Source organism: Aptenodytes forsteri, unplaced genomic scaffold (genome assembly GCF_000699145.1).
Source record: "Aptenodytes forsteri isolate BGI_AS27 unplaced genomic scaffold, ASM69914v1 Scaffold8, whole genome shotgun sequence".
Classification (NCBI taxonomy): Eukaryota; Metazoa; Chordata; class Aves; order Sphenisciformes; family Spheniscidae; genus Aptenodytes; species Aptenodytes forsteri.
Genome location: NW_008796218.1, coordinates 7,182,074 through 7,204,932, shown reverse-complemented (window position 1 = coordinate 7,204,932; position 22,859 = coordinate 7,182,074). Strand labels below are relative to the sequence as shown.

The 22,859-nt window shown below is 36.8% G+C and overlaps 2 protein-coding genes and 1 long non-coding RNA gene across 10 annotated transcripts in view; all 3 read left to right on the top strand.

Annotated features, from left to right (window-relative positions):
* Window positions 1-3,232, top strand: part of MRVI1 (murine retrovirus integration site 1 homolog) — an 83,828-nt gene extending 80,596 nt beyond the window's left edge. For 7 of the 8 annotated variants that reach the window (XM_019474528.1, XM_009288823.2, XM_019474530.1 and 4 more), the window contains one exon: window positions 1,265-3,232. In XM_019474528.1, coding sequence (XP_019330073.1) covers window positions 1,265-1,505 — 241 coding nt within the window. In that variant the 3' untranslated portion in view covers window positions 1,506-3,232. The remainder of the gene's footprint in view (window positions 1-1,264) is intronic. The other variant, XM_009288824.2, reaches the window with a different exon arrangement.
* Window positions 3,233-7,762: 4,530 nt separating this feature from the next.
* LYVE1 (lymphatic vessel endothelial hyaluronan receptor 1) lies at window positions 7,763-18,220 on the top strand. The gene is made up of 6 exons (XM_009288817.2): window positions 7,763-8,029; window positions 12,659-12,818; window positions 12,925-13,064; window positions 15,570-15,869; window positions 16,660-16,738; window positions 17,469-18,220. Exons 1-6 carry the CDS (start codon window positions 7,948-7,950, stop codon window positions 17,653-17,655), a joined length of 948 nt encoding a protein of 315 aa, XP_009287092.1. The 5' UTR covers window positions 7,763-7,947; the 3' UTR covers window positions 17,656-18,220.
* Window positions 18,221-18,361: 141 nt separating this feature from the next.
* LOC109279735 lies at window positions 18,362-20,168 on the top strand. Its single transcript, XR_002086323.1, has 2 exons — window positions 18,362-18,445; window positions 19,176-20,168. It is a non-coding gene; the product is annotated as an uncharacterized LOC109279735 (long non-coding RNA).
* The last annotated feature ends 2,691 nt before the right edge of the window (window positions 20,169-22,859 follow it).

Genomic DNA, 22,859 nt, shown 5'->3' with positions numbered 1-22,859 from the left:
TTCTATTTGTGGTACCCAACCAAGTGTTTTATGCTATTATCTTCACGTGTTTTCTTCCAGTCTAGGGAAACATATTTGAAATAACAGTATTTTCACAGAATGGCATATTCCAAGATAACATAGTTGCAAAATGCAAAACTTCTTATTTTGATATTTCAACTAAAATTGTACGTTGACATCAAGATGCTTCATCTTGATGAGGTTTGGTTTTGATTTGAGGTAAAAAATATTCCACAAAAGTTGTTCAGGTGCCAGAATGTATTGCTCAGTAGGCATGCACTGTCTCATGAAAGTTGTAATTCAGGAATCTGATGCCCATATTTGTGCCATATGTCATTCCCAAAGGGTCTTCACAGGTGAGCCTTCAGTACATCTACAAAGTGAATGCAGATTAAGACAAGCTCCTCAGCAATGTTGGACTTGCTCTGACTTGGACAGGCAGGTGCCTGCCCTCTCTGGAAGCTGTGTAGATGCAGCAGAACAGCACTGTGCTGGAGTTCCTGCCTTTTAGCAGATTGACGTTTCTTGCATTCATCTGTACCCAGTGCTCTTTGTCTGTACTGGGGACTTTTGAATCCTCAGCTTGGTGTCTTACCTGAAGCATTTAATGCCTAACTGGAAGATTTTTCTGAAATTTTCAACTTTTCTTAGAGTTAATTATTGAGTCTCCTCGGTGGTTCTACCACGCAATTCAATATACCTGCAATTTCCTGCATTTTAAAAGCAAAGAGACTTTTGCATTAGAGAGGAATTAAATGCTGGCCAAAGCAAGTAATATGTCCCATCGCAAGCTAAGGTAGGAATCCTTACGTGATCCAGAAGAATTCATTTTCATTCCATAACCATTATGGTTATAAACATCTGTTAATTTGAGATTTCAGCCATGTTCAGAAGGACAGCCATCTCACTAGTCGTGAAACTCTTAGGAAGAAATGTTTACAACGTGTTCTAATGTTTAATTTAGTTGAGCAAGCTATGAACAGTGCAGAATTTTACATCATACCAAGTTCTGAGATTTGCCAGTTGGCAGGTGGGAGACATAGAAGTCAAGTTTAAGGTCTTCAGCTGTCTTGCAAATATCACCCATATCTGAGTGTACAGCTCTTCTTAAAAGAACTTAACAGTCTGATTCTTCTTTGGCAGGGTGTTTGTATTTGGAAGAAAGATGGTGCACCATACATCTGTGAAACTTCTCAAATTGAAAAGCTTAAGATAATAAATTTGCATATGATTAATGTATAACAGTTTTCTTTTAATTTTACAGCAGACTTGAAGTCATCATTAATTATTTACATATACTGTACCCCAAACTGTGTAAACACTGGAACGTGGTATGGCTTGTAGTGGCTGCGATAATCATTTTTGCTGTGGTGTTGGGAATCTACCATTCATACAACTCCTGTGATGAAAAATCAGAGGGACCTGAAGGGAAGGCCAGCTGTTCTGCTGCCCATCAATATTCCTGGTGGAACTCAGGATTTCAACACGAGCAACACACTGAATAATAAAGGAACAACCATGTATTTATGGTACCTGAGCAAGTACACATATTAGAACACAGTTGTTAAAGGTAGTGCTTAGTCATCCTTACGGTTGTTAAATGTGATCTGTTAGACAAGTGAGTTACTCCACACCATCAGGTTGTGAACATACCTTGCCAAAATGGCAATCTGATAAATAATCCTGTCTGTCCTTTTATTGTAAATGACAGATACAAATAAAAGTATATTGAATCGGGATAAGGTTGTGGCAGTAACCAGCAACCAGCAAGACATTTAAAAGAATGATTTGCACAGGACATTTGACATCTCTGCTATGATTTTGAAGAAAATTGTAAAACCTGCATTTGCAGTTAGTGCTTTACTTTGCATTTCCTGAATTTCTTGGTGATTGTTAAGTACTAATGGCATTTAAGTCCTTTGGGTTTTAAGAGTCTAATTCATTTCCTTATTCATGATTATTGGATAGAAATAGAAGCTCTTCTATGGAAAGTTAGAATTATATTATCAGACCAAATGCCTTGCTGATAAAGTAATTTTATAAGAGGAATTATCTGTATGATTATTTAAATGGAATACTAAGTACATGCATAAATGTGGTTTACGGTATACTTTAAGAATGGGACCACCACTTTTTTTTTAAATATTATACACAACAAAACCTAAAATGAGGTCTAGGTGGCACAGTTGGTATCGTCAAATAAATCTGGGAACTTCTGATACATCAAAGGGACATGCTTTGCAACAGATTTGTGTATGCCATTCAGAGTCACTACAGGTTACAGAAAAAAGTAGTTGATGTCTGGAAGATTAGATGTGTTGCCCAAGCCCAAAATACAGCAGTCTTGGATGTGGGAAGCAATCTTCAATTCTTTATTAAAAAAAAAAAAAAAAAAAAAAAAGTCTTCAAACCTGTGTATACAGGTGATCACACTAAGTGGACTCTGCCCTACTGCTAATACTGGAAATAGATATCCTTTGAGATCTGCACTAGGAACACAGTTCTGCATACAGCCAAAACCCTACTAGTGCCTCGCTGAATCAGGACATGAAAGCAGTGAGGACTTTGAAGAGGTCACTGCATGTTTTTAGTAGTTCATTTTCAGAATCTGATGCCAAGTATATAACTGTTCCAATATGCTTTCAAAGCTAAACTATCAGGTCATGATAATCCTTTGCCCAGATTTTTTAACAGTTCTTCCTATTTAGGAGTTGTGAGTTCTTACGCAAGAATGTGAAAGCCTGAAATTTTTAGACAAGCAATTTCAAAATGGTGAAGCCATTATCTGTAAAAACCACACCACCTAAGGCTGAGACCAAAATGCATGTCACTTAAGGTATACCATATGTACCTGCTGAACATCACTTCTGATTGAAGATGAACTGTTTGTCTTTCCATAGCTATGTGCTTGAATCTAACCACAATATCAAAATCAGTGTGACACGTGATTGCACTCATGTCTTGCATTCTTCTGGCGTTTACTGACTGATTAACAGGTCTGTTTACCAACTGAAGGACAAGTATGTTATGAAGTACTGTAATTTCAGTTCAGATGCAGTTAGTAGTTGTTTTCTTTTGGTGTAAACACTGAACCTCAAGCTAACTATCAAAGAAAACAAATTTCTAACTCAGTCAGAAATTTAATTCACATATCTGGCACTATTAACATCCTGCTGGTGAATTTTGTTTGTTACATCTTTAGCCACACGTTTCTTAAGAGACATTTATATGGAGAAAGAAAAGAAAAATAAAAAAATAAATTAAAAAAAAAAGCAATTGTTGAGGCATAATGTGCTTAAGGAAGTTCAAAAGGATAATGGGAAAGTGTCATTTGGTCTAAAATTGTAATTGGTAAAGAATAAGACAGAAGAGGGTTTCTTGCAAATTACTTGGTATCTGCTTGGTTCAGTTAGAATATCTGACTATGAAGAACTGTGACATTTCACGTACTTTCAGTATTTGAAGAAACTTGTCAGTTGCTCTTTGAATACTTTATTAAAATCAGCTTCTTTAACTTAATATTCTTTACAAATAGCATTGATAACTTAATAAGGCAATAAAAATTGAAGGTAAATAGTCCTGAAGATTCAGAATCCTCTATGCCAAAAATGATGGCACATATTTGATTATGTGATTGTGGAAATGTTGGACTGCCCTGAGGAAAAATAATAAGCAATGCCTATAATCAAATTAATTCGCTCTTATTTATATCTGCACTGATATGGGTCCAACACCTTATTTTATGTACATGTAGAAAGTTATTGATATCAATAGGACTGTTGAACTGCTTAACATAAGCATGTGCTAAGTTTTTTTTGGTCAGTAGGTGAACAAGGTCTCTATCCTCTCTTGAAATTCAGCACACTGGCTTTTTGTGGACTTAATGCACAAGGGCGAATTTCAATAAGTAGTTGTACTGATTTGAACTGAACTACTTGCATGTCTAAGGCAAACATAATTTAGCCACAAAGTTATTAGTTGTTGTGGGGAATGGACTGAAAGAGGCAAGAGATTTTAATGGGGATGAAAAGATGAAGATAAAGTTTATTTTTAAAAAAAATGTTCTTTTTATAACTACTTTGAGCAAACTGTCCACTAAAAATAATGAACCACAATGACTAACAGCACATTAAATATTTTTGCTTATATTTTTCAGTTAGTTAATGAAGACACCTTTTTTTTAATAGGAAATTAGATTGAGCTAAAAACCTTTTCAAAATGTAATTTTATCTGTTGGATATTAGTTTGCTTTATCTGGAAAAAAAACCCCAACCTCTTCTGTGTTCAGAGATCACATCAGATAAGAAGAAATAGATCTATTATTTATGCTATTAACACTGAAATAGTTTTCTTGAGGTGCAATATTTATTTTTCTGCTTTAAAATAGGAAATTAGATTGAGCTAAAAACCTTTTCAAAATGTAATTTTATCTGTTGGATATTAGTTTGCTTTATCTGGAAAAAAAACCCCAACCTCTTCTGTGTTCAGAGATCACATCAGATAAGAAGAAATAGATCTATTATTTATGCTATTAACACTGAAATAGTTTTCTTGAGGTGCAATATTTATTTTTCTGCTTTAACAAGACACGTTTATTGTTTTTCCTGCACAGCACAGATGTTTCTAGTAAAAGGAATTTTAAAAGGGCACTATTTTTGTGTATCATATTTAAATTTGTAATATTGTAAGATTTTGCACAAGTGTGCTGGTATTGTACTGTATAGTATCACATACTTGAGTTTTGAAATAAAAGTATGGTCTCAAAGTCCTCAATGTTGCTACCTTAAAGGTTTGTTTTTTACATGCGCTCTGTCTGCATATTAATGGCTATGTTCTTATGAAATACATACTGCCTCATCTATACTGTGTAATGTAGTGCCACGTTACACATAACCAAAGATCTTGTTCTTAGTCTTTCAGTTGTTCAGGAAAATGATGTAGAAGAAGCAAGCAAACTCCTGTTTCAATAGAGAAAGTGTTTGTAAGCAGGGTCATCCCTGTCATACCCTAGAAACAAGATGAGAGAGGAAACTGAAATATCCTGGAGAGAGTTTAACTCCTGCTTCAGAGGGGGGCTGCCTGTCACTGAGGAGGTTGAACACGGAAAGACACAAGGGAGATTTGTAACCAAAGGAGGCTGAGTGAAAGGTTAGGATTCTTTATTTGCTCTGTGTTCTTGTAGGCTTGGGAGGTCTGGGGAGCCTGGGCTTTGTGGAGAGCTGAACTGCCAGACCAGCGGGAAGGAGACAATGCTCAATTTCCACAAAGAACAGAAATGTCACTTCTGAATCTCTGATGGTCTGTGTCAGGGAGAAAAACTTTGGGGCAGTGACAATTTTGAAAGGAATGACTGTTACGAGGAAAAGACCCTGATATTTGTATTTTCCACACAAACTTTTTTTTTTTAACTTGTTTCCTCTCCTGTTGTTCAGGCTTCAAGGTTCCTTTAGAAATGATTGTAGAGAACAGTTAAGTCTGCTTTCCCATATCAAAACTTTTCTGTTTAGCAATCCTCATCAGCATTTTAAAACATGCTGGCATGAGATGCTGGGAATTTTCCTTACAGTTTACTATAAGTATTTAGGTCAAATGCTAATTAAACGTTCAATATAAGGCTGCTTTTTTTTCACCACACAAGTTAAGATAAAGACCCACAAACAGGTTAAAGACCTTTTATACTGTTACAGTCCAGGTAAGTGATCTTCCACACAGTTTTGGAACAGCTGAAATATAAAAAGGAAGAAACTGACATTTCAGTTTCACTTCATCATTCTAAAATTCTTTTCTCCCTCTCCTAATCTGTAGTTTGTTCTTACAAAACCATATGAAGGAGCTTATTTTGGGGGGTTTTCTTTGTTTGGTGTTACAAAGGTGTTTTATCTCATTTTTCCAGCTAAAAATCCTACTAAGCATCAATAGCATGGACAGAGTTTGACTAAAGGAACTTTGCCACAGTGAGGATAATAGGCACAAAGTGTTAACACTTAGAGGGACAATTAGCATGCAATTTTTAAATGTCAGAAACCCAGCTTTTGATTAGTTTTCGTGGTAGGAAATACTTAGCAGTTCAAGGTAAGCATGGTAAGATTTTGTTTAATGATCAGGGTGTTTTACGGCCACAGTCTACTAGTCCATGAGAGCTACACAATAACTATTAGTTTCCGCTCCTACATTGTAAATGCCAGTGAATCTACTTAGAACTTGCTTCAGTGAGAGTAAGTCTGATTACAGTATTTCAGATTACCATCACTTTGTAGAGGCAGGTAAGTACAACACAATAAAGGAGTAAATAGAAACTGGAGCAAGAAATTTGTCTTAAGATCTCAACATTCAGTTCCAAACCATAGCCCAAACACAACCCAATTTTCATTTCTTTATTGCTAATGAAGACATCATTTCATTAACCCACAGCATCCTCCACTCAGCCCTGTACATGCCTGTCTATGTTATAGTACACCCATAACCATGTTACATGCTGCTGTAAGAGATTTGGCCTGTGATCAGATAAAAGTTAATACTATCTTAATTTATTAAGTGGAAACTTTCTACAATGCGAACCACAGTTTAAAGAGGTAGCTACTGTTACACTGTGTTTACAGGACCTTGAAAACAGCCTGGGGATGTAGGACATCTAAAAGTTTACTGAATCACAAACTGAACATGATGTAACAAAATCATCCTGTTGCAAAAAAGGGCTCATACAATTCTGAACTGTATAAGCAGGTAAAATAACTTATTAATCAGTACTTGGCATTGGCAAGGCCTCAGCTAGAGAGAAAGAGTGAGAAAGCTGGGGTTTCTTAGATGAAAGAGAAGTGGGAACAGAGGCATAACTCTTTAAATACGTAAGATTGATGCAAAACATAAGGGAATAAACTATTTTCCATGTCCATTTCCAACAGAAAAAGAAGTGGTATGTTTACACCATGGTATGGGTAAGTCAGTTTAGACTGGGGAATAGCTTTTAACAGTAAAGGGCAGTGAAGCACTGGAATAGAGCGTTTGAAGAAATGTTACGAATTTGTCACTGGAAGTCTTTAAGAACAGGTTAGACAAACATCTGTCAGGAATAACATAAGTACAGCTGATCCTAGTGACAGTAAAGGGAACTAGCTGATCTCTTGAACTCCATTCCTGCTCTATGTTTGTTGGAATCTCTGCAAAAATCGTTTCCTTGCTAAGACTTCCTGAAGGTTTGCTAAGTTGTAGCCGTGAGGATCATCTGTGTTTTGAATCAGTCTATTGGAATCACTGTTTGTTGGAACTTCACAAAAGACAGCAGTGAAGGGACTGGCTCCCACCTCTGTCCCTACAGCCTCACAAGGAATCCCATTTACAGTAGTGTATCTCCAAATCTGTTCAAAACTGGGTATCATATTATCTCTGTGTTATGGTACCTATTTTTGCATTGGAACTCTAAAGCAAAGGAAGGTAAAAGTACTACATCAAGACAAATAGGATAGTGGGGAATGGATGCCCTTCCAATTCCAAAAGAAAAATCCTGCCTGGCGTGCTGTGATACAATAGAGAATTCATTTTATTTACCAGATGAATAGACAACATGAGTAATGAGCTGTTAATCAGTAAAACAGGAAAAAATAGCAAAAGAAAAACTTCTTTCAAAGTGTTTACTGACTTAGCAGTCTAACAGTCTTATCTCCCTTCCTCAGCTGTGTTTTCTGAGTCAGCAGTAGTTAAATTTTCCAACAAGTCCTACATGAAAGAAAGTGTAAAAGGTGATTAGGGATTTCCAGTCAGTGACCTCACCTTTGAGTGGGACAGTCAACACATTTGCTCTAACGTTCTTTCTATGAAGCAGTGCAGTGACAGCTGAAGTTGCTTTCAAGAAGTCATCTCAAAAGTGGTCTGATAGTATCCAATACCTTAACTTTTCTTAGCACAGGAGACAAATCACCTTGAATTTCTTAATTTTCCAAGTTGGTGGCAATGGCAACTTATTTTGGAGTTACCTCAGCAGTGTTTTTCATCTGGGTTATGACATTCATGGCTCAAAATTACTTTATAACAGGTATGTAAAGTTCCACTTTTTAAAGTCTCCTACTTGAACAGTAAAGTACTTGAAAAAAGTAGCTAGATTTGCAAACAAAAATGGGGGGAAGGGAGCGTGTGTAAATGTGTTTTGGGCATAGGAAACCACAGGGTTTTGAGAATACTGTGCAATGAAAACTACTCTAGCATATAGGGGAACTTTCATTGTTTGTCTAATTTAATTACTGTCTAAATGCTGTAGCATTATTGTCTAAACATTACAGAACTGCTTGGTTTAAAGATTTGGTATTGTATTTAGGATTAAGTTCAGATCTATTGAAATGTGATTTTATTTTGTATTATTTAAAATACCACAGCAAACAGTTTTGTACAATCCTCAGAGAGCAAAGCATGCATGAAACCAGTTCTGTGTGTCTGTGATAAAATGCTCTTTAATGCAAAGTGTTTTGCTCTGATTTGGCAATATCCTGACACTGTCTTGATTTGCAACATTGAAGGAAATGTGTGGTAGGGATTTCGCAGTTCATCTCCAGGGCAGTCATGCCTGTCTCTGGTTAATACAGTGCAAAAGTTCCTATTTTGTATAAACTGTTTGAAAAAAATTAACAAAGGGAGTTGCCAACATCAACATTATCACACAGTGCTTAGATAACCCTTCTCCCTCAAACATTATTATATGAACCTATTTTTTCAATCAAGGTCATATAATACCCCTTTTTTCTATATGTTAGTGAAATTTGAACGTCTTCTCCTTCAAATTCCGTGATCAACTTGACGCAATCTATTCTAACTGCAGTAGCTACAAGGATATCTGCAGATACTCAATGTACATCAGATGTTTCTGGATGTTTCACTGTAATTTGCAAGGAGTAAATGCTTGTTCTACCTATGTAAAAGAACATACACCATTGTTGCAGACAATTGATTTTCTTATCTACTGAAAGGCTTCTGAAGGAAACCTGGACTGAGTGAATTAGATGCTCAAGTCCTGTTGAAATTCCACAGGATTGGATTACCTAACAACAGTAGTGTCCTCCAGCAATCCCAACCACTGAATAATTTTCACTGGGGAGATGGAGAGCTTGAGTCTTAAGACTATTCCTTCCAGCTGTTAGGACCCCCCTTAGTTCCCCTCCAAGCCTCCCTTGGGGTACCTACTCATGCACTCTCTGGTCCCCGGTTCAAGAGCTCCAATTAAGCTCAGGGATGATCTCCAGCTGTGTCTTTGAGCTCTGTTGTAGCATGCCCTGTCCCCTCCTGTAGTGACTTACTGACTGGGCTTCACAGGCGGACTCTGGACTTAGGTTGTAGGTAGCCTTGTCTCCAGGATGGAATTCAAGCATGTGTTATAGGTAGCACCATCTTCTGCTGTTCCCAAATAGACTTTCTGGATGAACCCTGCATCTGACTCATTGTCTTGCTCTCTCTGGGGCTGCCAGTGAAACCTGCTGCTGTCACCACTGTGGTCCTGTTCAGGTGCTGTGGGACTGTGCCCTGGTTGGTGAGGGCACTGTCCTGCCTGTGCTGTGGTCACCCTCAGTTCCTGGCTCCTCTTTCCTTGTGGAACAGCCTCATTCTTGCTGCTCCCTGACATCAGCAGCCAAAGGAAACTCTCTCTAATAAATCAGAGTGAATGCTTGGCGCAAGGCAAAGAGATAGAAACAACAGCTTCCCCAAAAAAGCAAGAAGAGAACTAATGCACAATAAAGCCAATACCCGTAGCTTACAAAAATTGAACAATTTTCTTCCCGTCCTGTGACAACTTTGTCTTGTTGTGAGATTCTTCTGTCTAGGTCTTCCCACCTTTCTCAGTAAAACAGATTTTTCACACAAGACCCAAATACTGAGGAGAATGTCCCATTATTAGTAGGTTAATTAAATAGAGCAAAGCTTGAAGTACAGCTATGTGCAGCTTGTGGACCAAAAAGGATAATATGCTTCTAAAGGATTAGTCTGTCTCCTGTACAAACTCAGTCATCTTTAGAACAGAGTTCAGAGGTGACTTAAGAGGTGATGAAAAGACTTGAAGAGGCTAGTGTTCTCTTTCTGGATTTCTTCCTCACACTGTAAAACCATCTGGAATTTAGATTGAGGCTGATAACTTTTCCAAAACACTTCTTTTACTTCACCATTTTGTTTTAAAAGGCCTAGCTAATTCTAAGGTACAACTTTGGTCCATGTCCTACAGTCACTTTTCTTATCACTTAAGACTTAATTTTCTGGTATTGAATTTTTATATTATGCTAAGTATCTGTTATGCAATTCTCATGTAAAAATATTTGTCCTGTAATTGAATGACTAAAGACTGTAACAGTTTACAAGTATCTAGGCAACTTTCTAAGGTTTCAGGAAATTCCATTTAGTCAGCTGTTCAGCTGACTGAAATTTGTAAAGTTGGTCATTGAGAAACTTTCATTCTCAGCATTACATTTTTTTAAAAGTTGTATTGGCTTAAATCTAAAGATAGGAAAATAATTGACTAAGTAAGCAATAAGACTGAGTGAAGCCTGAGCATAAAAAGTAGTAAGGGGAGAAAGGATTTAGGCATAAACCCTAAAGGAGGAGTGGGGTCTTTGAAAACTAAGAAAGAGGAATAGTGGCATGTGCCTCAGCAGCTGAGACAGGGAGTTATTCAGGAAACCAGAAGCGATTCTCAAGAGGACCACGAGAGTTGCCTGTTAGCAAAAGGGAATCAAGAATACTTAACACTGGAACACCTAGAATAGACTAGACTAGACTATTTCAGTTGGAAGGGACCTACAACGATCATCTAGTCCAACCGCCTGACCAATTCAGAGCTGATCAAGTTAAAGCATGTTGTTAAGGGCATTGTCCAAATGCCTCTTAAACACTGACAGGCTTGGGGCATCGACCACCTCTCTAGGAAGCCTGTTCCAGTGTTTGACCTCTCTGATACAGAAGCACTTTTGCCAAAGTAAAGACATACAAGAGGACATTCATGAAGACGGGCTGGCCGAAAGGAAGAAATTTCACAGTGTGAATCATATTCACATTGGGACTACTTGGATAGACTTGAGGTCCTTGATACCTACCCACACATCTTCACTGAGCAACAGGGCTCCTCTGCATCCTCATGCAATATGTTTGGGCTTGTCTTATGTTCAAGTCAGGGCTGGATGCAGCCACGATTTGGCTATGGGCCTGCTCAAGTGTTCATTGGCTCACCTGCCAGGTGACTGGGTCTACACCATACCAGGAAGTGTTAATGGGAGGCCACAGCCTCCATCCTGCAAGATAAATCCACCTAATTCAATGATTGCTCTACCAAACATTTAAGTCCAATTAAACTAAATGTAAAGACAGCAGAGATGCATCTTTTACTAGAAGCCATTTCCAACCCCACCACACCCAGTGGGAGCAGGAGTGAAAAGCCTGCCTTTCTTTTAGCATTCCACACAAGCCTAGTCATCTTTATCCCATTCTCATCATGGGAGTGGCTTGGCTGCTAGTTCTGTCTTTCAATTCATAAAATTCAGTTTAACCTCTGCTGCTAAGAAGTCATGTGGTGGATCTGCAGGCATCACTTCATCCTGACTTGAGAGTTTGTGGATTGGCTGTATTCTGATACATAGATTTTATGAAGTATTCATTAGTGTACATACCTGGTGAGCACACAGTCTGAAAAGCATATTGAGCAAGGAAGTAACACCTGTGGCTGTTGGTTATCTGAAATGTTTGCAATGAAATGTTGAAATATTTCATTTAATATGGCAATTACTGTACATAACTCAAAGAAAAAAATCTTTTTTCCAGGATATGCTTCCAGTGAAATATGGAGGCAAAAGAGTAATATCCTTTCTCCTTGTCTGTGTGAAATCCTGAATTCTGTCCTATGTCCTTAACAGGCTAAGAAAGTAGAGCAGGTGTAATCAGACCTAAGCTACGTATTTCCTGGTGCAGCTGTCATGAATAGGGTGCCAGCTGTGGCTATCTAAAAAAGCTGGATGAACTGCCTATGGAGGAGGAATGGGGAAAAGTGTCATAAATTCACCCAGCCTATCCCCTCCTTTCCTGCTGCCTGCCAAGCACTCAGTAAATCAAACCCTTGACAGTGGCTGGGGGTTGGAAACATCATGCCAAGCTAGGGGAAAAAAAAAAGTTTAGGAGGAATAAGGAGCATAAGGAATGATACAACCTGTACAGGCATATTTTCTTATTGGTATATTAATTTGATGAAAAATTATGTGTAATACCTTTGATAGAACTCATATTGGTAAGAGTGGTGCACTGACAGAATCAGTGCCTCAGTGCAACTGTTAGTTTTATCATTTTAATTAAAAAAAAAAAGAAAAAAACCCTGTCTGATTACTCTTCCTAGTTTGCATGAATAAATATGACAAGTAAGAATGTCTTTAGTAAGAAACTGACTCCAGGTAATGACTCAAATGCTGACTGTATATGCATTTAGTCTAATACCAGCCAAACCTCTTGAAATTCTAGACTATTGTGTTAAGAAAATGTTCTATTTTTAAAGTATATCTCTTTTGCTAGAAATTAGTTTTCTACTATCTTCAAGCTAGAAACTTTTAACAAGATTTAATTCAGTGGAATGTGATCTTAAATTCTTAATGAGGAATAAATGTTAATATTCAAATACTAACCTTGAATATTTATGTCTAAATTACAGGTTCCATTCTTTCACCTTGTAGGATCACAGGTGTAGGAATTTATCTTGAGGAGAAAGTGAATTTCTCGGAAGCAAGTAATGCATGTAATCAACTGAATCTACAATTGGCAAGTAAAGACCAAGTTGAAAAGGCTTTGAAACATGGCTTTGAAACATGCAGGTATATGACATCAGTTAGTGTCTCATTACCTTTAGTGAACACCTTTACAGACATCTGAGGCTGGTGATAAATCTGATATTAAAAGGACTGATGCTTTTTATTGTAGCTATGGATGGGTGAAAGATGGATTGGTTGTCATTCCTCGGATAACATCCAACAAGAAATGTGGTAAGGGCAACGTTGGACTAGTGCCATGGTATGCTGAACCCTTTAAAACATTTAAGGTTTACTGCTTCAATTCCTCAGGTATGTAAGCATGACAACTACATTTTTTTGTGTTTTGGTTTTTATTATTTTTTTAATATCTGCAGGAAAAAATCATAACGAGTGAGTTCTTATAATCCGTTGCCCCTTCCCCCCCCAATCTTAAATGTTGTCAAGCTGTATTTAGCTCTATAGGGGAAAAAAGAAATACAAAAGGTCAATTCAGTCAATCCAAATTAATGATTTGGTGCTGCTATGAAAGCTCTTGAAGAAGAGTTGTTTTTACCATTCTGTAATGTCAACACAACGCTCTTAGTATGTTTTGATTATTTAGGCACGCTAATTTGAAAGACAGTGAGTCGAACCTTTAACCAGGGTGTCTGTGTGTGATGTGTGTTTTCTTGCAAAAAGACCAAGAGTGAGGTACTTCAGGAAAAGTTGAATGGTTTTTGATAAAAGGAAATGTAGCCATTAAACTAAATTAAAATATAAGCTAGAACAGCTGAGAGACCATAAAATTAACTAGATTCCCAATCTATTGCCAGTAAAATCAAACATAATGTGCATCATCCTATGTGTGAAAAGACCTGTCCTTCCCCTCATTTTTGACTGTCTATTCCCAGATTGAAGATACAACAGTGGAACTTGGGCCTTGATGTAAGTTAGATCTTCTCAGCACAGTAGATCAGTATTGTTTCTTAATGACTTCTGTGGTATTAACTAAAAATAATTAGAGGCATTGTGTTCCTGCTAGTGTCCCATATCTATGATTATTATGTAACAACTATCCCAATAATTAGACCATATACAGGATCAAGAAATTATTTCTAATCAGTCCCTAGACCTTACCAACAAGTTTTAGATAACAAGAGCAAGAGATTAGGTACAAAATCCTGAAATTTTTCAAGAAAGGTGTGAACAAGGGTTGGAAAGAGCAGGAGAAAGATGGGTATGCAAGATACGCCCATGCAAAGATATAAAGACTTAAGACCATGTCTGGTGACTGTGAACATTGGAGCTTACGAAGAGACTGAGGATAAAGCTGTTCGGGAGAAGGCCATGCTTTCACCAGTGGGACTTTGTTCATGACGCTGGGCCATTTTAGTGAAGGGGGATAGGTGATATAAGTAGTTGGCTTACAAAGTATCTGACTGCTGATAAGAAAGTACTGCAGAGAGAAAGCACCATTAAAAACTGACTTATCGCCTAACCTGTAAAGTTAACAATATGATTGGGCTAACTTCGTTTTTCTCTACAGTCCATAGCTTTTATTGATGAATGCATAGGTGAATTAGTACTCAGGCAACATGCTCTAAAAGAAGCTGCTCCTATTGGTAGTGTTATTTCTTCTGTTCCTATGCAACATGGTGTTTCAGTGCATGAAATATGTGTCATTCTGCATCAGAAATGTTGGGTAGGTTGGGTAATGCTAAGGAGGTAGCAAGTAATTCCAAATTACTTGCTTTGTTTAGCTTTAATACAAAAAAATTATACTGTTACAGTATGTGAAGAAAGTTAAGCTTGATGAATGGTTAGAAAATAACTTAAAGTAATGTATATTTAACATTGGGATGATTCTGCATTTCTTTATCTTACTTTCCAAACTGTTGCCTGTTCTAGGTATTTCTTACCCAAAATATTTGGCAGAAACTCATTCTGTCAATTTTCTTTGTGCCAAAGAAATGCCAAAATCACTTGAAAACTGTAGTGGAAAAAGTAAAAAGACCCTGCCATTTAGCTTTTTATTCCGTGAATGTAACTGCGTCATCAGACTTCCCATGGGGATTCATTTGGAGAACAGTACATATGTCATTTCCCTGTTATTTATGTTGTAATCTGCTTGTTAGTGAAATTTTTATAGCTTTACAGAATATAGAACTTCACTAGAAAAGAAGAATTTTCACAAGCCTGATTCAGAACTCAGCTTTTCCATTTACATACAAAAGTCCACTTGCACCCACGTTTTTATATAGACAACATTCACATCACTTAAATGACTTAATTTCTGAGCGTGCCTGAAGTTTGTTTCTTTCTAGCCCCCATTAGAATCATGTCACTTCTTTATTTCACACTGGTGCCTGGTTTACCTGAAAGTTTTATGGGCTACTTTTGTTTCCAGGAACTCAAAGTAGTGTTCCAAGTATCAACAGTGCATGCATATGTTTTGAACATATTCATAACATAATAGAAATATTTTTGAATCTTGGATCTGCAGTTAAGTCTCCTGCTCTGCAGAAGGTCATATTATTGTCTTTTATTTGCATTATTATTCTAAGTTATTTTCAGGAGGAATCTTGTCATTGGTATGCAACTATAAAATGAGCACCACACTTGCTCAAAAACGCGTTTAACTATGTGAGTAATGATAAAAGGTGCGTAATCTGGGTTGTAGCCACAGGTTTCAAATAGGCATGCCTGATTTGGGTAAGGCTTTTGTGAATAAATAAATAATGATTTCCAGAAGGGAATGACTGAGGAACAATTTCAATAAACGTGTGTACAGTAATTACAAAAATAACATCCAACACAACTCTTTCCCTGCTACAGATGTTCAGATTAATTCATGTAAACCAGATCCAACTACAACCATGCTACCTGCATCAAGTGCACCAACAGACTTAACCGCATATTCGGGCTCTGATTTGACTGAGAACATCACAGCAGTGCCCAATGTGACAGAGTTGGAACAATCCCTGAAAAATATAAAATTTCGCGTAATATGTATAACTGAAACTATATTACCAACAGAGGGCACTACTACAAAAATGCCAGAGGAATACTCACCGATTGACTCTCCTAACTACACTTCCCATGCTGCCTTTAAGAATGATGCCATTGTCTTTGGAGGTAAAGGCCATATATGGTAGCTATTTAATCAGAAGAGCTAGTTACGTAGATGTTAGTAATAAAACTGTTTAGTGCTATTTTTGTTTGCTACTCCAGCATCTATTTTGATATAGCTGAACTGGAGGCAGAATAGGAGTGTTATGGTTTTGCAAAAGCAAAGCTTATAAGGCAGAGGATTTTTAAATAATTTTTAAGTAGAAGTAAGATCTTATTTTATACTTTTTGATAATATTTCAATATGAAATGGTGGAATTTCATTCTGGTTAATGTGATCTGGGGTAAATACATTTCTGAGAAAGTCTTAGCAAACACCATGTGCTCAGAGTAATGGAAAACTCGGCAGGCTCTTAAAAACAAAAGAAGCCAAGAAAGTTTTAAGGAGAATTGTTGTTCTCCAAATATGGATGTGTTCTCAAGATATGAGGTGTGAATAAGTAATCCTAATATACAGCAACTGAGAAATAGACTAAATATGAGGAAAAGCATTCTAACTGTAAGGATAGTTAATCACAAAAATCTGTTCTCTAGGTTGTAAAAACCCTCCAATGAGCAGATTAGACAAACATCTGTCAGGGATTGCCTAAATACCTGTTTTAGTCTCTCTTGAAAAAATGAGCAGGAGTAATGAACCTTTTGAGATTCCTAATACCTCTATTCTTGAGTTGATGTGTATGTACCTCTTTTACACTAGGCTGTTTTTAGAAGAATCTGAATTTATGCTCATGAGCCTTTAGAAAGTCAGAATTAAGTACATATAAAAACTCTATGCTTACTTCACTTTTATCTCTAGGTATCCCCACTGCACTTCTTATACTGGCAGTCATCTTCTTCATTATTTCAGTTGTTCTAGCAGTCTGCTATATCAAAAAGTAAGTTGTTTTTTTTTTCTCTTGGACTGAGTTAACTCCTAGAGTACAACCAGTGAATATTTTAAATATATAGCTAAAGAGCAAAGAAGTAATGATAATGACATAACAGTGTAGCACAAAGAACAAGATCTTAAACCCTGTTATGCACTTAAAGTTTGTTGCTGTTATTGCCATTCCCTGCTTTACAAAAGGAACCAAAGACAAATATTGCCCATTTTTGATTAGTCAGTCCTGCCTAGTGTGAAATATTTCCAAGTGTGCCAAAATAGCAACACTGAAGTGTGCATCTGTTTGTATATGTCTGTTTATACAGTTTTATTCTTGTTTCTTTCTATGTCAGACTCAAGGTAAAAGTTTTTATTATTGGACTATGATTGTGTTCAGAATAACATAATTGTTGAGCTCATTTGTCATGCGTAAAGATCTTCAACACAGCGCATCATTAAATCATATCAAAAAGTTGTGTGCATTTCTAACATCCTAGCCCAGATAGCTTTATCGTTGTGTACCATGAATCCTGAATATACATTGTCTGTTTTTTAAAAAAATATTTCTTTAAAAAGCACATTGCTTGAAAAAGCACAATGATCTAGCATGCCACTATTTTGTCAGATTTTTGCTTGAGTATGGCAAAGAAAGTTAATTCTAGATATTTTTCACTTTGTATCTTGAGTGATACTATCAAACTATGTCAGTGTTTCTGCTTTACTATCCTTTTTTCTATTTAAAGGTACAAGAAAACCTTCCCATTTTCAAACAAGAATCCGCAAAAAGAAATGGTTGAAACTACTGCTCTGAAAGAGGCTAAGTCAAATGACAAAACACCTGAGAAGGAAACAAAGAATAATGGAAAAAAGGTGGAAGAGTCTAAAACCAAGCCTGAGGCCACAGTAAAATGTCTAGAAGCAGAAGTTTAAGGGGAAGAATGTACACTTCTTGATAGAAATATAAAATGAAGCACACAGAACTTAGCAATGCTTTTAAACATGGGTGATTGTAAATACTCATGACTGAATATTTTCTCTATCTTAACATATGAAAACTTGTTTTTTTTAATAATTACATCTTTAGCTATAAACGCTCTTGCAGAAGAACATGGTATCTTATTTACCTGAAATAAATAAAACATCCGTATTACAGTTCATTTTTCATCTTGAATAAAGAAGTAATTAGGAATACACTATTAATGACATGCAGTGTGTTAACTATTTGCACGGAATTCAGATCAATATATAATGACAAGGGGTTTTTTATCTGGCTGGAGGATGTCTTCTAACTTAATGTCTAAACTAAAATGATGATACTGTAGCTCTTCCTCATGTAGATTAGCTTATTTCCATTAAGTAGTTGCATACTGTTTTTAAAAGTCTGTTTACAAACAGAAGAAATAAGTCTGTTTACAAGTGAGTAAAAAACTAAAAGATCAACCCACTGTCATTCAAATACCCAAGGAAGGGTACAAGGATGCTGATGTTTATATGTATACAGCAATGACTTGAGTTGATGTGTATGTACCTCTTTTACACTAGGCTGTTTTTAGAAGAATCTGAATTTATGCTCATGAGCCTTTAGAAAGTCAGAATTAAGTACATATAAAAACTCTATGCTTACTTCACTTTTATCTCTAGGTATCCCCACTGCACTTCTTATACTGGCAGTCATCTTCTTCATTATTTCAGTTGTTCTAGCAGTCTGCTATATCAAAAAGTAAGTTGTTTTTTTTTTCTCTTGGACTGAGTTAACTCCTAGAGTACAACCAGTGAATATTTTAAATATATAGCTAAAGAGCAAAGAAGTAATGATAATGACATAACAGTGTAGCACAAAGAACAAGATCTTAAACCCTGTTATGCACTTAAAGTTTGTTGCTGTTATTGCCATTCCCTGCTTTACAAAAGGAACCAAAGACAAATATTGCCCATTTTTGATTAGTCAGTCCTGCCTAGTGTGAAATATTTCCAAGTGTGCCAAAATAGCAACACTGAAGTGTGCATCTGTTTGTATATGTCTGTTTATACAGTTTTATTCTTGTTTCTTTCTATGTCAGACTCAAGGTAAAAGTTTTTATTATTGGACTATGATTGTGTTCAGAATAACATAATTGTTGAGCTCATTTGTCATGCGTAAAGATCTTCAACACAGCGCATCATTAAATCATATCAAAAAGTTGTGTGCATTTCTAACATCCTAGCCCAGATAGCTTTATCGTTGTGTACCATGAATCCTGAATATACATTGTCTGTTTTTTAAAAAAATATTTCTTTAAAAAGCACATTGCTTGAAAAAGCACAATGATCTAGCATGCCACTATTTTGTCAGATTTTTGCTTGAGTATGGCAAAGAAAGTTAATTCTAGATATTTTTCACTTTGTATCTTGAGTGATACTATCAAACTATGTCAGTGTTTCTGCTTTACTATCCTTTTTTCTATTTAAAGGTACAAGAAAACCTTCCCATTTTCAAACAAGAATCCGCAAAAAGAAATGGTTGAAACTACTGCTCTGAAAGAGGCTAAGTCAAATGACAAAACACCTGAGAAGGAAACAAAGAATAATGGAAAAAAGGTGGAAGAGTCTAAAACCAAGCCTGAGGCCACAGTAAAATGTCTAGAAGCAGAAGTTTAAGGGGAAGAATGTACACTTCTTGATAGAAATATAAAATGAAGCACACAGAACTTAGCAATGCTTTTAAACATGGGTGATTGTAAATACTCATGACTGAATATTTTCTCTATCTTAACATATGAAAACTTGTTTTTTTTAATAATTACATCTTTAGCTATAAACGCTCTTGCAGAAGAACATGGTATCTTATTTACCTGAAATAAATAAAACATCCGTATTACAGTTCATTTTTCATCTTGAATAAAGAAGTAATTAGGAATACACTATTAATGACATGCAGTGTGTTAACTATTTGCACGGAATTCAGATCAATATATAATGACAAGGGGTTTTTTATCTGGCTGGAGGATGTCTTCTAACTTAATGTCTAAACTAAAATGATGATACTGTAGCTCTTCCTCATGTAGATTAGCTTATTTCCATTAAGTAGTTGCATACTGTTTTTAAAAGTCTGTTTACAAACAGAAGAAATAAGTCTGTTTACAAGTGAGTAAAAAACTAAAAGATCAACCCACTGTCATTCAAATACCCAAGGAAGGGTACAAGGATGCTGATGTTTATATGTATACAGCAATGAATAACTTTCTTAGATATCTTCATCATATCATAATTTACTGTTTTATTTATTAAAACCTGTATCATTCTTCTGCATCAGATATTTGACGGGGAAAAAAAAAAACCTTGAACTGTATCTTGACAGTTATATTTAAGATCTTTTGTGTATATTTAAGTGTGGCTTTCATAATAAAGATCTCAGGTCATATGGGACATTTACAGTACTTCATAAAAAAATAAAGTATGGTAGATATGTTTGTCTGGACAATTTATTCTCACGAAAACTGTCTCACAGTAAAAAGAGCTCATATAACCTTAACGTTACAGAAGTAATTAGTTGTTATAAAAGAACAACACTAGCAATTTATCAAATATTTTCTTGAATAAATGGTTTGGATAACTTATTTTTGTATGTCAAGGAGGTTATTATGGCAAAGGAAGTTTCTTTTTAGACAAAGCAGCTTGAAAAACATAGTCTTAAATAGAATAGCAGTAGAACTGCTCACCTATATTGTGTTTTCTACAATGTAGGATACTGGGTTATGAACTTTCATATTTTTGATTCACAGAAATTTAAAAATTGCCCAGTGGTTATATATTCCACTAGATAGTGAGTTACAGTGTATTGCTAATAGGATACTTAGAGATTCCCTGTGTTGTTGTTTGTTTTCTCTCTTTTTTTTTTGACAGCTCAGAAACATTTCATGGCTCCAAGAGCCTGGACTGTGTTGACATGCAGTCCACCACTGCCATTAAAGCTATATTACTGCAGAAAGACTAGGATTCAGTATAGCTCTAAAACCCACTAATTTCAGACGTCCATCAACAGAATTTCAGCAGAAAAATGTGCAACAGAGGAAAACACTATACAGCCTTCCCACTCAATTAATTAATTCCTCTCCTTGCAAAATACTGCAGTAATGCCATGTATCTCTCCTTGCCACCTGACTGAAAGCACTCTATGCCGTGTGAGCAGTGAGAGCAGACAGCAGAAATAAGGCCATCAGGAATGGCCACAGCCAACACTCGTCATGATGGTGTCAGAATAGCAAATGGGCTTAAGGACACAGGCAACGCTAGTGGATATCAGGCAATTTTGGACTTTTTTGTGACATATTACAATTTCCCTTCTGCCTCTCTTTTCCATGTTTTAGAGATTAGAAATTACCTGTTTCTCTGTTCTTTTTACCACCACCAAGACATAATGATCTGTCACTTCTCTTACTCTCCTACTAATATCACCTCTATTCCACAGGTATCAACTTCCTTTTCTCTCAGATTGCCTCATTCACACCTAAAGAAATTCAGAAAATTGTTCTCTAGTTCCACTCAGGCTGGAAGTTGGTTGCTTCTGTTTTAGACCTAAGGGCTTTTTTCCCCCCAAGGTGTTTACTTTCTAAAAAACCTGTATTAGTTGATATAGTAAGATATTGCCTTAACCTATAAAAGTCTTGTTTTATCATGTACCTTATAAACTCGGATAGCTTTCATCCTGACCTTCACACTGACACGTGGCCAATGCACATAATTTGATCTGCCCCTCCTTTCCATTACACAATTTATGCCAACACTACAAAGGCTAAAAGGAACCTGTTACACTGTTCTGTATGTAATGAAAACTAGCTATAAGTACTAATCAACAAGTACTGTATTTAATATTGTCTGTATATAATAAGTACTACTGAGTCACATTAAAATTAGAAAGTACAAAAGGTTCTTGCTCTTTGTTTCATAGAATTGCAAGGGATGTACCACTACAAAGCAAACAGGAAACATTTATTTAAGTTCTAGGCAGAAAGTGTCAAAAAAACAAACCCTTAACTGGTAGTAGCAGAAACTTAAGAAAAATTCTTCATATGTTTCTGACTTTTCTCAAGGGTTGTGCTTTTTTTTATGAGACATTCTCAACAGCTGTGAAGTTCCTTGATGTCTCAGAAATTGCATTATGCTCAAGTATCTTGGACAAATAATTCATTCCACCTAGCAGGAGACTACAGTTTGTATTAGTCATTTGACAGTAACACTACTTGGATTCCCACACTGAGGCTACAGATGTTTGCTGACCTTAGGCGAAAGGGGTGGTTGGCCTGCAGGAAATACAGCAAGGTTCCCAGTCCAGCCCAATCCCTGTCTGGAATACAGGGGTGCCTTTATCGTGGGAAGTACGTGTGTCTATGTGTGAACAGAAGCGGGCAGGAAGGGGAAGTACTACTCCTTTTCTCCTCTTTAAATTAAAAAAAAAAACCCAAAACCTCTAGAATTAAACCTTGAAGCATCAGGATGTGAATGACCTAGAGGATGTTCTAGGATTTCTGTTCCTAAATGGCTTGTTATCATTTATGGGTGTTGTTCTTTTTTTTTTGTAAAAGGGTCAGTGAGCACTGACCTGTACCACACACATCCGACTCCCACATCCTCCACGCAGACTGGGGTGCTCTCTTCCCCCTCGCCCCTAGCTGTTCTGGCAGGGTGGGGGGGTGTTTTGCAGTAGCAGTCGCTGGCCTGTGATGATCTCACCACGGCAGGCACTCAGACTCCATTAAGTATAATTTAAATTGCTATTTGTTAGAGCTAATAGAAAAGAGAGAATAGCATAGGTAGTCTTACGTCCCTTCAGACGCTGGGAAACCTGAGCTGTGCAGCATTGAGTGGGCATCTGCTGAGAGTGCAGCAAGGCCCGCCTGAGGAAAAGTTACCCCATTTTGGTCATTCAAGCTATTACAGAATTTTTCTTAAAAGAAGACAACACCATACACCACTGCTACTGCAGAGCAGAAAGGATATTCAGGCGGGGCCTGCCCCGCTCAACTGTAAGGCGATCGTCGACTCCCCCGTGTGCAACGGTCTTCCAGCCCGGATCACTACCAGCTGGGGGCGGCGCCGGGCCGCGCAGCGTCGTGGGCGACGAGGAAGGCTGGCGGCGGCTCCGCCTCTCCCCCGCC